Here is a 14739-nt window from a genome sequence, read left to right on the forward strand (position 1 = left end):
TCCATTGCCCAGGCTGGAGTTAAGTGGAGTGATCTTGGATTACTATAGCCTTCCCTTCTGAGCTCAAGTGATCCTCTGCCTCCCAAGTAGCTAGGATGACAGATGCTTGTCACCACACCCAGCTTTTTTTTTTTTTGGAGACAGAGTCTCACACTGTTGCCTGGGCTGGAGTGCAATGCCACAATCTTGGCTCACTGCAACCTCCGCCTCCCGGGTTCAAGCGATTCTCCTGCCTCAGCCTCCCAAGTAGCTGATATTACAGGCACCCGCCACCATGCCTGGCTTATTTTTTGTATTTTTTAGTAGAGACAGGGTTTCACTATGTTGGCCAGTCTGGTCTCAAACTCCTGACCTTGTGATCCGCCCACCTCAGCCTCCCAAAGTGCTGGGATTACAGGCGTGAGCCACCGCCCCTGGCCACACCCAGCTATTTTTAAAAATTTTTGTAGAGAGGGGGTCTGTGTTGCCCAGGCTTATTGCTATAGTTTTCATTAAATTCTGAAGCCAAATTAGTAACCTAAACATCAAGATTTTTTTTAACTTTGTAAGATTTATATCATATTCCATATAATACTATCCTTATTAAGATGTGTATCATATAGGGGTAGATGATGTGTTGGTTTTAAACATTGAGACTCCCAAACGTTGTTATTGAGCATGTGAAGCCCAGGAAGGGCATTTGCCAGGGTTCCACAGCTATTCCAAGGTTAAATGGCATTAGCACTCTGGTCTTCTGAAAGAGAGCACCCTTTCCACTATGCTGAGTACTTCTCATTTATATGTTCTTTGGATGAATAGAGGAATTTTGCTTTCATAATTTCAGATCTGTTGGGCAGCAAATATAATAGTACATTATAATTTCAGACTCTCATGTCTCTAACCCCAGCTCTTTGGGAGGCTGCAGTGGGAGGATTGCTTGAGCCCAAGGAATTTGAGACTAGCCTGGGCAACATAGGGAGGCCCCATCTCTACAAAAAATAAAAAGCTAATCAGGCGTAGTGGCACATGCCTGTAGTCCCAGCTACTGTTGGGCGGGGCAGATTACAGGCTGAGATGAGAGGATCGCTTGAGCTTGGGAGGTCGAGGCTTCAGTAAACTGTGATCACGCCACTGCACTCCAGGCACCACACTGCCTGGGTGACAGACTGAGACCTCGTCTCAAAAACAAACAAAAAAACTATTAAGTGTTGAAAACAAAAACCAATTACATATGCAAGGAAAGGCATATATTTGTAAAACTATGTTGAGTACAAAATATCTAGATTCCAAAGAAATAATGATTTTTTTTCTCTTGCAGACCACTTTACCTGCATTGTGAAGGTACTTTTTACCCTACTGTACACACAGGCTCTTGCAGCACTCTCAGTTAAATGCAGCGAAGAAGATAGGTCAGCCTGGAAACACGCGGGAGCTCTCAAAAAGGTTAGGCTCTTTCTAAATTTGTCATTTAGCAGGTAGGTGAAGTCATTTAAGCTGGGGATATTGAGTGAATAAGAGTAGGTGTTACAAAATGAGTTATTGGTATTTTAATTGTAAATTGAGCACCTACAGGCTAAAAAATGTTTAAAATGTTTTCACTAAACAATGAGGACTTCTATATCTGTCTCTAAACCTCATCCTTTTATCCCTTTATATTTGAGCAGTTTTGTTTTGCTTTTTCTGCAAGCCTTAAACTTAGAGAAGTTATAAAAATTGTGCTAACACAGTGAGCACATGATAAAATATCTGCAGACTTATCTATTTTATTCGCCACTTTTTCTTTTTGTCCCTATCCCCAATCACAATCCAAAGATAGCTTTTGATGCACCACTTCTAAATTTAAAATCCTAGCCTTTTCTTTTTTTTTTTTTTTGTGGCAGACTCTCTGTCTGTCACCTAGGCTGGAGTGCAGTGGTACAATCTCGGCTCACTGCAACCTCTGCCTCCTGGGTTCAAGCAATTCTCCTGCCTCAGCCTTCTGAGTAGCTGGGACTATAGGCGCCTGCCACCATGCCCGGCTAATTTTTGTATTTTTAGTAGAGACAGGGTTTCACCATGTTGGCCAGGCTGGTCTTGAACTCCTGACCTTGTGATCCGCCCACCTGAGCCTCCCAAAGTGCTGGGATTACAGGCATGAGCCACCGCGCCCGGTCAGTCCTAGCCTTTTCTTAATTATGCGTCTTGAAATATTACCTTTTTTCTTGTTAGAATATATACAAGTTCTTAGGAAACTCAAAGGAACTCAGTTTAAGCTAAATTATGCAAACTATTTAGAAAAATTATGCTAAATGTAAATACTTTCAGTAGCTTGAGAACAAATGAGATACTATAGAGTTATAGAACCGAAGAACTGAGTGGTTCAGCTTAGAGATAGATAAAAGAAGAAAATTGCTTCAGTGTTTATTTGTAGAAGTTGGTAGGAAAAATAATAGGTATAGTGTAAATTGAACCTTTCGATTGGCTCACAGAGTCTTAAGGGGTTTTTAAATGTCATTAAAACTTTTTTTGTTGAAATCATATCTACTTGTATCAAAGGAGAGAGAACCAATTATAAATACATGAAATGTATTCAATATAACCTTCACTGTTATCATCAGTTTACTCTCATATCACAATTATGTGTACATTTAATATCATATCATCACAGAGTTCACTGTGTCTTAATTATGGGTTAAGAATAATTATTTATTATGTGTCAGTTGGCCATCAAACCCAAGTACAAGGCCAATCTCCTGCTACTAAGTAGAGATGTTACTTTTTTAGTCAAAACATAACTGTCTAAGCCTCAGCTTTCTCAAAGGTAAATGAAAGGTTTGGACCATATGATTTATAAGGGCACTTCTATTTCAATTCTGTTATTCTAAATTCTCAAAATTAATTTCTGTCTTTCTTGAAAGATTTTCTTCCCCTTGTTGCTGGTTAATTCTTGGACAGTTTTTCTTTTTGTAATTATCTTTAGTTTTTTCTTTTTTTTTTTTTTTTTGAGACAGGGTCTCATTGTCACCCAGGCTGTAGTGCAATGGTATGATCAGGGCTCACTGCAGCCTCAACCTCCTGGGCCCAAGGGATCCTCCCACCTCAGCCCTGACGAGTAGTTGGGGCTACAGGCTTATGCCACCACACACGGCTGATTTTTTGTATTTTTAGTAGAGCTGGGGTTTTACCATGTTGCCCAGGCTGGTCTTGAATTCCTGGACTCAAGGTAATCCACCTGCCTTGGCCTCCCAAAGTGCTGGGATTACAGGCATGAGCCACCTTGCCTGGCCTATTTTTCCTAAATATTCTTTTAATTTTTCTGACTGCAATGTAATCTGATATTTGGATTGTTAGTGTTCAGATAGTATTCAAATCAGGTATATTAGGTTTCTGTGCTGTGTCATTATTTAAATATGTTTCCTTAGTAAACTGTCTAATCATGAAAAATAACACATTTAAGAAATTTGCTGATAAAATTTGGGTCTAACTATTTACAATTGTAAATCTATGAAGGGAGGAACATGATGTAATTTAGGTAACTGGTCCAGTTTTTTTCTGAACCTCGTAATTGTTAGTTATTTTTAAAAAACACTTAAAATACTTTATATGAGACATTCTTATCAGAACATTAATTAGAAGTATATTGGCTTATAGCCATATAAATATATATTAGTGTATTAGTTTATAGCTATATAAATATATAATTTTCTTTAGTGAAAGAAAATTAAAAATTACGATAGTCTGTAGGTTGATTTACTACATGTTATTAGCTTTTTCTATAATAGACATAAACATTTAGATACATAGCAGTTTGTAAATGCCTGTAATACCAACAACTATACTGTAATACACTATTTTATGTTAGGAACTTGAGGATCTATGGATTTTGGTTTCCAAGGGGTGGTTCCTGGAACCCATCCATCATGGAAACTGGGAGACAACCATATTTATGAGTGATGAAATATACCACTGTGACCTCTGTAACTACTTAGATTTCTGCATCATTGATTACTCTTATTTTTTTCACTTCCTTCTTTACGTCTTCTCTCACCCCTTTCCTTCCTTTCTTCCTTTCTTCATTGAATTTCACTTATTCGCTTCATCTCTTTAATTGCTTATGTTTGGCATACTAATTGTAATGAAAACGTATTTTTGCCAGATCTCATCTGGCCTATGGTAGTAAAAATATCGGTATTATATATTTTTTGAAGGGGTGTTAATTTGATAATGAGATTTAGTTCTGAAAAAGTCATCATTCCAGTTAGTGTAACTCGTACTTTTTTGGTCAATGGAATTTCTGCTAAGAGTCTTTATACTAGAATTTCTTTTCTTTTTTCTTTTTCTTTTTCTTTCCTTCCTTCCTTTTCCTTTCTTTCTTTTCTTATCTTTTCTTCTTTTTTTTTTTTGACAGGGTCTCACTCTATCGCCCACGTTGGAGTGCAGTGGCATGATCACAGCTCACTGCAACCTCAAACTCCTGGGCTCAATTGATCCTCCCACCTCAGCCTCTGAAGTAGCTAGGACTACAGGCACACACCACCACACCTGGCTAACTTTCCCATTTTTTGTGGGGAGGAAGTCTTGCTGTGTTGCCCAGGCTGGTCTTGAACTCCAGGCCTCAAGCAATCCTCCCACCTTGGCCTCCCAAAGTGCTGGGATTACAGGCGTGAACCACCATGCCCAGCCTACTAGAATTTCTTAGTCTGGGATCCTTGGATAGGTTTTGTTGTTTTGTTTGCTGGGGTGTGGTATCATAGCATCCAAAACATATTGAAATCAAAAACTTTAAGAAATACTCTAATTTAGACAAAGTATTCTACCCAGCACAGACTCTCTTGCATCTCTCGACCCTTGATCCTTTTTTAAATTTAACCCACATACTTTTGCCACCTCCCCCTTAGGATTCTTCTTATCTCGATTTTAGGTCTTTCATCCATGTTCTCAGAAATCATCCTTCTTAAGCTTCAAGAGCCTACTTTTTCGTTTATTCAAAGATTGCCTATATAAAATATTTTTCTTAATACTTTGTATTGTGAAGAAGTCTCAATACAAAGCAGTGAACATTACATTATATTTAACTTTCTGATATGATATAAAATTTGCCATGTGTAAAAAAGTGCTCAAAATTGTATTTGTTAATAATGACTTAAAAGTCAAGTTATCACTCAGTGACTTACTTAGCTGATCTGAACAGAAATACTCTTCTGTTGTACTCTTTGAATCTTTTACTCAGAAAAGTATATTGAATTTAGGAAGCTTTTAGACTGAATTGTACATTTAGAGAAACTTAACTATGCCACATTGATTTAATAAATAGCAAATCTGTGGTAGTTTGAGTTTTCTACAAATCTATGGTAGTGTTTTGAGTTTAGGTGAACTCTGCCTATTTAAGAGATAATTTACTTAAATCAATTTTAAAAACATGATACATTGCTGTTTTGATATTTAGCAAGATATTGATTCTTGTGAATTATATGTAATCTATAGGTTATTAATATTTAACAAGTAATCATACTGGTGATTAATTAGGTAAGGATGGGGCAAGTCACATGATATAAGGAGAACCACCGCAGAGTCAGAGTCATTTTTATAGTTTAGAATCAGGACATAATACTACATGGCTGAGTGAATATGGCGGAAAGCACAGGAGCAATTTAAAGATAATGCAAAGAAGTGATTATCAGAAGAGGCACACCCAAGCAAGTTCCAAGGTCCAATACTCCAAAACTTCAGTATTACCAAAATAAATTTCATCAGTTAATTAGCAGGTATTTCTTGCTCAGATTTTTGTTATGCAGAGGGATACATGGGAAATAAAAAGCATAGTTCATGATATTTTGGAATTTACAGTCTAGTTGGAAAGAGCACAGTAACATGAACGAAACAATGAGGAACTATAGAAAGACCAAATATCATCCAATAATAAATTCTCTGATCCAAACTATCAGTGCCTTAAAAGTTTAGGTTAAACTTACATTCTGTGGTGTTTATCCCTTCCTATATTTTAGGATTTTAAAAGTATAGTTAATAAGTAGAATAAAGGACATCATAGCAGTTCTGACTTTATCCCAATTTACATTTTATGGTAATTTGCATGTTACACTTTATATTTCAGTGAATATAAAAAGAACTGCATTTCTTTATGTATAAAGATCTTATTGACATAAATTTGAATTCATAAAAAGCCATTATTTTTTCTTTCTGATAAAAATGGAAGTAGGACACTAAGATCAACTTGTAGACTGTTACTTAATGTCATTATCTGCATATTCTGTAATAAATATATTGTCCTATTTTATTTTTATAGTGTATTATTTTAATAAATCCTCAAAGACATTTGAGGGAAATTGTAAATGAAAAAAATTTGTGGTCTATATTTTTTCTATTGTATGCATATGTTATATGCATATATTATACCACTATAATGGCTATATATTTTTTAAATTTGGCTCTTTTCACATTGTAAATATTTTTTGTACAGCTTAAATTTGCCACATTCGCTGCTTAGAAAATGTTTTTTAAGTTGGTATTCCATTTTTTAGGTAACTCCCTCAGTCTTGCTGGTCATTTCTAGTTTCTTGCTGTAATAGTGCTGTACTGGATGTCTTGTACATATAGCTATTTTTTTTCTTTTGGATTATATCCCTGGAAAGAATTCCCAGGGGTGGGAATTACTTGGTCAAAAAACATGATTTACATATGTTTATTTACATATAATTATGTAATTTATATGCTGTCTTTTAAAGAAGTGTTGGAATAGCTTTGACCAACTACCCAGTTTCATTGTGAATCCAGAGGTGTACAGTTTTACCCAAATTTTGAAGAATTGAAGCTCATATGCTTGAAAAATAATATAATCACAGTTTTACTCTACTCATTAAAAATTATTTCCAATGTAAATTTTTTATAATTTTCAGTGACCAGTGTAACCAATATTTTAATTTTTTCAGAGTACATGTGATGCAGAAAAGTCTTACGAAGTATTACTGAGCTTTGTGATAAGTGAACTATTTAAAGGAAAGTTATACCATGAAGAAGGAACTCAGGAATGTGCAATGGTATGTTTTTGCAAAAATCAGATGTAGCGGTTATTTAGTAAAAAATTTACATTTTCTTGCCATTATGAATGTAATTTTTAAAAACTCTTTATTGTAGACTGACTTGTTCAAATTTTCTTTTTTAACTTTAGGTTAACCCTATTTCTTGGTCTCCTGAATCCATGGAAAAATGCTTACAGGACTTCTGCTTACCTTTTCTCAGAATCACCAGCCTTCTTCAGCACCACCTTTTTGGGGAAGATTTACCTAGCTGCCAGGTAGATAATTTGGGATATGTAAGAGGGAGCTTTTTTTTTTTCAGATGGAGTCTCTCTCTGTTGCCCAGACTGGAGTGCAGTGGCACAATCTCGGCTTACTGCAACCTCCGCCTGCCAGGTTCAAGCAATCCTCCTCCCTCAGCCCCTCTAGTAACTGGGATTACAGGCACACACCACCAGGCCCAGCTAATTTTTGTATTTGTAGTAGAGACAGGGTTTCACCACATTGGCCAGGCTGGTCTCAAACTCCTGACCTCAGGTGATCTACCTGCCTCGGCCTCCCAAAATGCTGGAATTACAGGCATGAGCCACCGCACTAGCCAAGCCTTGTTTTTATAATAAGCTATTTTGTTTTAAATATACTGGTATGTAGTGTAGTACATATGTAACTGTCATATGACTATATGTTAATCTAGCTTAAAGGAATAAATATTTAGGATATTTACTATTTTTGTTGTATTTGTTAACATCCACCCATTTTTATGATAATATTACTAATATTGGATATTTGAGCAGCTTTGGATTAGATCAATGATGATACATTCCCAGTACTTGATGAATAGGACCATAGGATTCAGTCTTATTGACATTTGTATCCCTAACATCATCTGCTTTTAATATTCTTTTAAAAGTTATGTTGGTCAGAAAACCGGTTGGTTGAAGATATGACAGCATTTATAGCAGTATTCAGTTTGTAGCCAGTTGTATTAAAATGGGTGAATGAATTATCACTGGTTTAATCTATTTCATAAAACTGTGGATTGATATGAGTGGGCAAGAAAGTGACAGGGTAGGAAACCAGAAGGTAAGTAAACCCAAACTGTGCTTATAGGAATGTGATCCTGACTTATCTGCCATTCAGTTCTAGGGAATTTGATGTGGAAATTAAACATTTATCATATTTATGGCCTTTGAATCCTGAAGTACATCAGAATTAAGCAGTTTTGTGTTCCCTTTTTCTTAAGTAATTCACCGTTACATTAAATAGTTTTGAATTCTTTCGTTTTTATCAAGTGCTTCAAGACATATGCTGCATATTTGTCACCAAAACATTCTTTTTAGAGTTATAAGATGTTGAACAAATTCTTAGGATAATCATTCATTAGATATTTTCTTTCACAGTTTTTAAATTTTATATTTTAAAAAAGTGTGTTTCTTTCTGGCATATGGGCATCCTCAAGCATGGAGAAGAGTAACCAAACAAAATCAACTTCTTTTACCACCTGTACTTTTTTCACATTTAAAGGCCATTGGCTGTGGTTCTCTCTGTTCTTGTTACCTTATGGCTTATTTTGTCATTTGTTTTTATGAGAGAGTATTTTTTGCCCATAAGTTGGAAAGTATGTGGAGGCAGAACAGAAGTTCTTGAGCTGGGCGTTGAAAGTTGGTCTGGTGTTTGAGTGTACAGTGATGCCTGTAGTGGAATACCACACATATTTAGACCAAGAAAGAAATACATTCAATATGTTGCAATAGAAAGGAACAGTGTGACATAGTGAAGAAAGAGATTAAAATATAGTTGTAATGGATCTTGAATTTCATATGAGGGAATTTGGACCATTGAAAGATGTTAGACAAAAATATGATATGATTCAAATTGTGTTTCAGGATAAAACCTCATTCTAGTATAAGACAGATTGTGAAGAACAGACAGATGGGAACAGAATAGACCAGTTAGGAAAGGACATACTGGGAATAGAAGAGGCTGGAGAGCGATTAGAGATTTCAGAGATAAAATAGGATTTGACAACTAGTTGAATGTGTGAGAATCAAGAGAAAAGGAAGAATCATACTATACTTGTTTCTTGAGACCGAGAGACATGAACTTTTAGGGAAAACTTAATAGAAGGAGGAAATACAGGGCAGATGCACAGGGGATGGAATGAAAGTACTTTGTGTATATTCAGATTGAGGGATAGTTGGACCCTTTAGGCGGACCTGTTCAACTGAAGTGAGAAAAGTGAGATCAGAGCTTTAGATAGAAATTTGTTCTCCTTTTATTTAGTTTCTGTCATCTGTGTAATCTTACTTTGTTTGTGTATACAGTAGTACCCCCTTATCTGCGATTTTGCTGTGGCTTTTGTTACCCATGGTATACTGCAATCTGAAAATATTAAATGAAAAATTCCATAAAAAACTATTCGTAAGTTTTAAATTGCACACCATTCTGAGTAGCATGATGAAATCTCATGCTGTCTTGTTTGGGACATAAATCCTGTCTCACACTGTCCTACCAGGAACATAAATCATCTTTTTGTCCAGCATATTCATGCTGTCATCTTCCAATATATTTTTCCCACATCGATTTATTTTTCACTGATGAACATCCAGGCTGCCTCCAACTCTTTGCTTCCCTGGAAAAAAATTAACTGTTGCTATGAACCTAATATCTTGTATATTGTAATATAAAGATTTCTTTAATATAAAGTTTCTCTGGGCTGTGTACCAGCTGTGGGATTGTTGGAGCCATAGGACACATTCTACCTATTTGTTTTTCTGAATGGCTGCTCAAGGCTTATATTCCCATTTGCAGTGCAAGAGGATTCTTGTTTTCCCCCATATACTTGCCAGCAGTTCTTCTTAGCCAGTGTGTAATGTTTGGCAGTCAGTTGAGTACAGAGCATATGCTTATGGTTAATTTAATTTGCATTTCTCTAATTATAAATGCAATTTCATATATTCATATACTTAGCCAGTTAAATTTCCCTCTGTATACTTTCTGTTCCTAGTCTGGCCATTTTTAAAAATTGAGTTTCTGTGATTATCTTCATTCTGTTTTTAAGCATAGTAGATATCTTTTCACTGGCTTTGTTTAGCCATAGTGTCCTTTGTGGAATAGAAATTTTTCAGTTTAATGTTGTTAGAACGATTACCTTTTTCTTTATGACTTGTACTTTTAGAATCTTATTTTAAAAATTCTTTTCCATCATATACCCCAGAAATATACACACCTACTATGTACCCACAAAAATTAAAAATTAAAAAAAATCCTTTTCCAGCCTAAAATTATAAATTTATTTTGTATTTTCTTCTATTATTTTCATAGTTTTATCTTCACATTTAGATTTTTAATTCAGTCTGGAGTTTATTTTGTGGTGTGGTATAAGGTAAAGCTCTAATTTTTTCTCTATTTGATAAGACAGTTTTTCCAGCACGGTGTACAAATTATTTATGAAATAATGTAACTTTTTTGGACTGATTTTTCATGGTATCAAGTTTTCAAATTTCTGGATTATTATATACTATTAAGCTATTTGTTTCTGTACTAGCAGCAGTTTGTTTTAATTACTGTGGTTTTATTGTAGACATTATATCTGATAGTGTGAATGTCCAATTTATTCTTGAAGTCTTTTTGCTTTTTCTAATTTTTTTTTTTTTTTTGCTATATATGAGCTTTTATTCTTTTTTATTTTTTTGAGACAGAGACTCGCTTTGTCGCCCAGGCTGGAGTGCAGTGGCGTGGTCTCGGCTCACTGCAACCTCCATCTCCTGGGTTCAAGCAATTCTCCTACCTCAGCCTTCCAAGTAGCTGGGATTACAGGCATCCACCACCACACCCAGCTAATTTTTGTATTTTTAGTAGAGACAGGGCTTCACCATGTTGGCCAGGCCGGTCTCGAACTCTGGACCTCAGGCGATCTGCCCGCCTTGGCCTCCTAAAGTGCTGGGATTACAGGCGTGAGCCACCACACCCAGCCAAGCTTTTATTCTTATATACATTTTTTAATCTGTCAAGTTACTTCCCAAATCCTACAAGATTTTAGTTTGGAATTATCTTCAATTTATAGTTTTAAGACATTGAACATGGTTTATACATTCATTTAGTCAGGTGTTTTAATACTTTTTTTGGGGGGGGTGGGGGAAGACAGTCTCACTCTGTTGCCCAGGCTGGAGTGCAGTGGCACGATCTCAGCTCACTTCAACCTCCACCTCCTGGGTTCAAGCAATTCTTGTGCCTCAGCCTCCCAAGTAGCTGGGATTACAGGTGCACACCACCGCATCCGACTAGTTTTTTTGTATTTTTAGTGGAGACAGGGTTTCACCATGTTGGTCAGGTGGGCTGGTCTCGAATTCCTGGCCTCAAGTGATCCACCCCCCTCAGCTCCCAAAGTGCTTGGATTACAACACTTTTAATAGAATTTTTTAATCGTCCAAGTCTGGAGCATTTTTTTTTATAAAGCTAATTAATTCTAGAGGCTTTATGGTTGTGATTTCTATTTAAGTGATATCTTCTGTTACATTATCTGATTAATTTTTACTGGCATGTACAAATACCATTGATTTTTATATAGTTTTCTGACTGGCCACTTGCAAAGTTTTTTATTCTAATAATTTGCCTTTTTATTATTTTAGGTATTCTATATAATTATGATCATATAATCTGAAAATACTATATGTCCCATTTTAAGTCTTTATTTCTCTGTTGTCTTAGTGCACATCCAGTACTATTTTGAGCCGTGGAAGTGATAGGTAGTGCCCTACCCCACCCCCCGCAAAAAAAATGCTTCTACGTATCCCGTGCCTTTTTTTTTTGCTTTTATTATAAATAGAATCATTTAAGAGTTATGTTTTCTATGTGTCGCTAAAATGTAGAAACTTAATGGAATTTTTGAACATTAATCTTAGACATTTAGCTGTCCTGCTAAATTCAGTTATTCTTTCTAATAGTCTGGAGATTCTCAAGCTTATTTTTAATCATTAAAATAATGTAGCTTTAATCAAGCTACATTTTTTAATCAAACATTTTGTTAAGCATAGGAAATAATCAAGAATGGTAACTAGTAGATGTTCTAACACAGCAAGCTTGTTCTCCACAGTAATCTATTAGACTTCCTAATTTAGTTAAATATCTTAGTCTAGCACTATTTCTACCACCATGTTAGGACTAATGATAGTAACCTATATAGTTCCCTTATCTTTTCTCTCTTCTTAAATGAATCTGTCTCATTTATTCTCTAACTCCGGAATTCTAAATAGAGCAGCTTCACATAACTTTTAAGTTCCATAGCATTGTTTGTAAAGTAGTTTGTGTATGTGCATTTTTATTGGAAGAAAATAGTTATAAGATTCTCTGAGGGGCTCATGATTATCTAGCCCCCCCCACCTCCATAAAACTTGAAGAACATTAATATATCTCCTTTTTTTCTTCTTCTGTCAAAATAATTTTCCCATGAAAAAATAATGATAGCTAGCATTTACTACACATTGACTACATGCTAAGCACTGTTTAAGTGCTTTGCATTTTAATTCATTTAAACTTCATTATAGGCTGGGTGCAATGGCTCATGCCTGTAATCCCAGCACTTTGGGAGGCTGAGGTGGGCGATCACAAGGTCAGGAGATCGAGACCATCCTGGCTAACACAGTGAAACCCCGCCTCTACTAAAAATACAAAAATTAGCCAGGCATGGTGGCGGTGCCTGTAGTCCCAGCTACTTGGGAGGCTGAGGCAGGAGAATGGCGTGAACCCAGGAGGCAGAGCTTGCAGTGAGCCGAGATCGCGCCACCGCACTCCAGCCTGGGCGACAGAGCGAGACTCCGTCTCTAAAAAAATAATAATAATAATAATAAACTTCATTATAACTGAGAGGTAGCTATTATCCTCATTTTCCAGACAAGGAAGCAGGCGCACAGAGATGAAGTAACTTGCTCAAGATTCACACCTCGTAAGTAAAGCAGGCAGAATTTGAAAACATTTAGTTTGAACCCTGACCCTACACTGTTAACATCTGGACCCAGGCTATGCTGTTCCTTGCCACACAAAACATTTTTTGAGTTTCCTATCATAAGCTGGAAAAATGTTGCTATTTTTCTACCATTGGCAGTTCCCATCTTCCCAAGTTATTTTGTGCATTACATGTAAAATAAATTCCCTCTCTCAATAGAGCAAGAAGATATAATAATTGTAAACATATATGCACAAAATAACAGTGCCCCAAATTATATAAACAAATGACAGAATTGAAGGAAGAAACAGACAAATCTACATTATATTTGGAGACTTCAGTGTGCCTTCTTAGCAATCAATAACAAGTAGAGAGCAAATCAACTAGGATAAAAGAGACCTGAACAACACCATTATGACATAACTACATCTATAACTTCTCCAACAAACAGCAGAATATATATTATATATATACAACTACACATGGAATATCGTTCATTAGAATAAACCATGTGTCAAGCCGTAAAGTATCAATTTTCAAAGAAGTGAGTTATAAAGTGTGTTTTTTGACTACACAGAATTAAATTAGAAATTAATAACAGATAGAAAATCATCAAATCTGTGATAAGCATCATAATTCTAAGTAATTTGTGGATCAAAGCAGAAATCACAAGGAAATAATTTTTTTTTTTTTTTTTTGAGACAGTTTCCCTCTGTTGCCCAGGCTCGAGGGCAGTGGTGTGATCTCAGCTGACTGCAACCTCTGCACCTGGGTTCAAGCAATTCTTCTCCCTCAGCCTCCTGAATAGCTGGGATTACAGGTGCCCAACACCATGCCTGGCTATTTTTTTTTATTTTTAGTAGAGATGGGGTTTCATCACTTTGGGCAGGATGGTCTTGAACTCCTGACCTCAAGTGATCCACCCACCTTGGCCTCCCAAAGTGCTAGGATTACAGGCATGAGCCACCTCACCCAGCCTAGAAAATATTTTTAACTGAGTGAAAATGTAAACACAATATACTGAAATTGTGGGATCCAGCTAAAGCAGTTCTTAGAGGCGTATTTATCACTTCAAATACTTTATTTGAAAAAAGAAGGGCCAGGCACAGTGGCTTTCGTCTGTAATCCCAGCACTTTGGGAGGCCAAGGCGGGCAGATCACGAGGTCAGGAGTTTGAGACCAGCCTGGCCAATATGGTAAAACCCCGTCTCTACTAAAATACAGAAATTAGCTGGGCATGGTGGTGTGCACCTGTAGTCCTAGCTACTCAGGAGGCTGAGGCAGGAGAATCACTTGAACTTTGGAGGCAGAAGTTGCAGTGAGCCGAGATTGTGCCACTACACTCCAGTCTCGGCGACAGAGCGAGACCCTGTCTCAAAAAAATTAAAAAATGAACGCATAAAAATTAAAAAGAAGAAAGATCTAAATCATTATCTAAGTTTCTACCATATGAAGCTAGAAATAGAGCAAATTAGACCTGAAGCAAGTAAAAGAAAAGACATAATAAAAATCAGAACAGAAATCAGTGAAGTTGTAATAGTGAAAACAGTAGAGAAAATGAATGAGTCCAAAATCTGGTTCTTTACAAAGATCAGTAAAACCCAGATGACAGGAGCTCAGCTGAGCTGGAAGAGAGCTGATTGATAAGAAAAAAAAGGGAGAGGTGGTACAAATTACCAGTATCAGGAATGAAAGAGAAGACATCCATATTGAGCCATAAGAGAATATATAGGTAACATTTGCCAACAAGTTTGACAACTTAGATAAAATGGTTAAATTTCTTGAAAGATACAAATTACTAAA

At 36.2% G+C, this 14739-nt stretch overlaps 1 protein-coding gene across 3 annotated transcripts in view; it reads left to right on the top strand.

Moving 5' to 3' along the window:
* UBR3 (ubiquitin protein ligase E3 component n-recognin 3) overlaps positions 1 to 14739 on the top strand; it is a 268208-nt gene that overhangs the window by 237018 nt on the left and 16451 nt on the right. For all 3 annotated transcript variants that reach the window (XM_034954464.3, XM_034954467.3, XM_034954465.3), the window contains exons 33-35: positions 1298 to 1422; positions 6906 to 7013; positions 7145 to 7270. In XM_034954464.3, the coding sequence (XP_034810355.2) occupies positions 1298 to 1422; positions 6906 to 7013; positions 7145 to 7270 (359 nt within the window). The remainder of the gene's footprint in view (positions 1 to 1297; positions 1423 to 6905; positions 7014 to 7144; positions 7271 to 14739) is intronic.

Source organism: Pan paniscus, chromosome 13, assembly GCF_029289425.2.
Source record: "Pan paniscus chromosome 13, NHGRI_mPanPan1-v2.0_pri, whole genome shotgun sequence".
NCBI lineage: Eukaryota > Metazoa > Chordata > Mammalia > Primates > Hominidae > Pan > Pan paniscus.